At 47.9% G+C, this 3,546-nt stretch overlaps 1 protein-coding gene across 1 annotated transcript; it reads right to left on the bottom strand.

Annotated features, from left to right (window-relative positions):
- Positions 1–2,382: 2,382 nt before the first annotated feature.
- Positions 2,383–2,796, bottom strand: LOC145394751 (uncharacterized). Its single transcript, XM_080268532.1, has one exon. It carries the CDS (start codon positions 2,794–2,796, stop codon positions 2,383–2,385), a length of 414 nt encoding a protein of 137 aa, XP_080124658.1.
- Between the last annotated feature and the right edge of the window lie 750 nt (positions 2,797–3,546).

The raw sequence follows: 3,546 nt of genomic DNA, 5'->3' as shown, positions 1-3,546 counted from the left end.
TTTTTGGGATAGCTGCAGTTGCCACCGCACATCGGTGCACCCCTTTTTCCACGCCTTGTTCATGCACTGGCCTTCAGTGAGTCAGCAATGAAGCAGTCCCATACCAGGTCCAGGCAGGATGCAATTTGAAGCTTTGTGGACAAGAACGGTATAAAGACATCTCTGGCATACTCGTCAAAAGTCTTGGCTGCAGCTGGTTTGAGAATCTGGATGATGGCTGCTCCATCAAGAATGATGCTGTTGGCTTTAGGAACTTCACAGCTGGCATTGGCGATGTCGTCTAAGCATGAGAAGAGATCACTCTTCACACCAAGGTGGAGATTTCCTCCATCAGACAGTGCAGGAGGGCATGCCTAGTTTTCATGTTGAAAGAACAAATCAAGGTTTTCATCCCTTATCTAACAACCTATGTATAGCCGTGAGAAGAGATCCATGACATTCTTCAGCGAAACTATGTGCTGCTTCCCTTTGGTCACCTTTTTCAGGATGGAAGAGCCGAACATCATCAACTTGTTTCTTCTGAGAACATGGTCGATTGGCTTGGTTCTTTCCACTAGGCAGTCTCTGGTGAATGCCTCAAACTGTTCTTGACCAATCTGCTTTACCTTCTGGATTGTTTCAACGGCATTGGACCCTGCAATTTCCTTGGAGTCAAGGCCAATCAGATCCAGCTTTCTTCCTCAAAAGGGTTGCCAAGGTCTTCCATCACAATGACAAGGGAGCAGTCATCCTTGATGAATGAGGGCTGCATGCTGTGCATTTGGTCATGATGGCATGTGTCATCTCCTTTTCTTCAGTTACGGAGGCCAGTTTCGAACTCCTCTATGGAATGAGCGACCTCTGGACCAGCAATCATCCATCTCCGCAGAGAGTTCGGGTTGTCAGTCAGGCCTACTGCTCCACCATTGCCTTTGATCCAGGTGTTGTTCTGTTCATGCGCCTGACCAATAGGGATGGAGGAGAACATTCTCCTTGTCTTCTGTATGGTGAAGCTGCCAGCCTTGAATTCTCTGTCTACATCTGGGTGCACTCTTGGAAATTCAGCTATATCCCTCAGGTGAACAAGGACCCACCTAGCATAGTGGGTGTTGTCCATGGCATGGAAGCATTTGGCCAGTTCCGTCAGGGCATCAAGGTACATGGAAAACGAACCTTGCCGCAAGGATCAGACATAAACCAGTACCAGTAGCTCTAGCTCAAGCACAGTACCCCAGTATTGAAACTGTGGGATTTCTTCTGTCCTCTTCTTGCACCATTCTTCAATCTCCGGTAGATCTTGCTCAGCTTGTGTCTGACAGTAGCGATCATAGGTATGTTGTTGCAGGATGTATACTGCAGCTGCAGTTGCTTGGTGCACCCTCCTTCTTCGGCTTACATGGCTAGCTTTTAAGAAAGAATCGGCTTTCCTGGATGTTGCGATGTCTACTTTTACCAGTGCCTGAACCCAGCCACTCCCATGTAGCCAATCACTCAACATCTTCAGGACTGCCATTTCGATACGGAATCCGCCCAACATTACCACCAGTTTGTCTTCACCAAACATCTCTGGCCACGTCCAATGTGTTGCTTAGCCAGGGCAAACAGTGGCTGATCGAATGTAATCACCCGTGTCTGACCAGGTTCAGGTGCTCAACGGCCTTCTTCATGACATACATTGAATGTCTGATCATTGCAGATGAGTGGGCTCTCTCCATGAACAGTGGATGCAGTGCTGTTGGACATATGATGCGACCAGAATCAAATGGCTGTTGGCTGGCATGAAATGCAGCCTAAGATGTGTTTTCTGAACTCTCTGTCCCAGCTGTGTCTTACACGACGTGCTTGGTTTGTCTAGCCATCGATATTCTTCCTCATTCTGCTGCTTGAAGCCATCTCTCATCAGTGACACCACATTTGCTTTTGGAACTGGCGACTTCTTGATGCTGTGGGTAATAGGGGGTACCTCAGTGTTACAACTTGGCAGGGGGTCCAGAGTCTTTGTTCGAGCATCCACAGATCCTGTCATAACTATTCTTTTGTCCATACCCTCACTAGCAAAAGATGGATGCTTAAAGAGGGATATTGCAGTGCCATGGAATGACTCCTTCGCTGTAATCGAACTGGGGTTATGGTCTGTGTTGTCAACGGCCGCAGTTGTGAACACATTGCCCTGAAACTTTGGGGGACAGACCACTTGCTCTCTGTGAAACTGCTGGCAGACGCTGTTCCCCATCTGTGCTGAGAGCGGAGGACACGGTCAAATGAGATGCTCAAGCCCAACTGTGCAAACTGGTCAACCAATTCCCTTTTGCTTGTGTGGGCATGCAACATCATCCCTATGTAAACAGGAATGGGTGTCTCCTGGGCCGTACTGTGTCTGATTGCTGCTGTAGTCCCATGCTGTTATTGGTGCTTGATGATGTTGAACTTTAGCATTTGAGGAATGGCAAGTGCTGCTGGAGTGGACTCTTCCATCTGATTCTTGATGCCAGGACCCTCAACGACCATGTTCACAAGGGCAAGAAGCAGTGGTGACACAGATTCTTCTTGGCATCCTTCTGGGAAACCATTGAAGGGTTTGTCTTCTCCAAAAACATGGCAGTGCACAATCTGTGCAGCTCGTGCAAGATACATTGCATCCGTATCAGTATCCAGCTCACAGGCTTTGATGATAGCATCTCCAACATCTTCTTCAAACACCATCAGGACATCTCTTCCCTTATTGTATGCCCGCATGTCAGGGAACTGGACAAGAAGTCTCTCCTTGAGTTGCGTAGAGTAAACCCGGCTATCAAGCTTCAACCCTAGCTGTTCCATTCTGGACTGGTAGAGTTGAGCAAAGTCAGCCAGCTAGAAGACTGCAGCCGTCCCCTCATCAAATCTGGTTTCCTCAATGTACAGAACCAGTTCGGCGAAGGCAATGCTTAGTACTGATGCATCCTGTTTATGGCTAGTGTCATGAAGTCTTTCAAGCTGGGCTTTCCTAGCACAGTTGTACAGTCCTACTACACACCTGGTGTGATACTTGGCTTCCAGGGTCACCATGTCCCCAGCACTGAGTTGCCCCAGCAACATGGAGTCTCCAAGTAATGTTGCACAGGCCTGCACCCGTTTGTCCATTTGAAAAGTTGCTACATCATGAAGATCATCATTGCCAGCAGGTTGTCCACAGAAGAAACAGACATCTTGGACCAACTCGTCAGTGCTCTGTGAGCAGGAGTGTGACCTTGTACATTTACATGTAGCTGGACTATCATGACTCTCATCTTCTGTCTTGAGTGCTTGCCTTTCTGCCCTTTATAATTTAGTGCTGTTGTACTTGAGCCTGCATGTCTGGTGATACTGAGCGTGGTTTTCAGCCATAGCTGTCTCAATGGCATCGCCTTCATCAAGTCTCCCCAGTTGGAGGGTCCTTGGAAGTTGACCCAGGTCATTGAACTTGACCAAATTCACCGCAAGTGAACTGTACCAGATTCTACATCTTTTCACATAGTTTGCAAGGGGCATGGCAGCATTTCTGTTTTGTCCTCTTGGCAAATTACACACAACTTACAGTCAGTTTCGACT

The sequence above is a fragment of the Coenobita brevimanus genome, chromosome 28 (assembly GCF_032717465.1).
Source record: "Coenobita brevimanus isolate Jiangsu-jjx chromosome 28, ASM3271746v2, whole genome shotgun sequence".
Taxonomy (NCBI): domain Eukaryota; kingdom Metazoa; phylum Arthropoda; class Malacostraca; order Decapoda; family Coenobitidae; genus Coenobita; species Coenobita brevimanus.
The sequence above is the reverse complement of the archived record's forward strand: the minus strand, read 5'-3'. Positions and strand labels throughout refer to the sequence as shown.

What these genes read in the sequence shown, in the direction of transcription:
- LOC145394751 (XM_080268532.1), bottom strand. Translation starts at nt 2,796, where the DNA reads ATGGAACAGCTAGGGTTGAAGCTTGATAGCCGGGTTTACTCTACGCAA.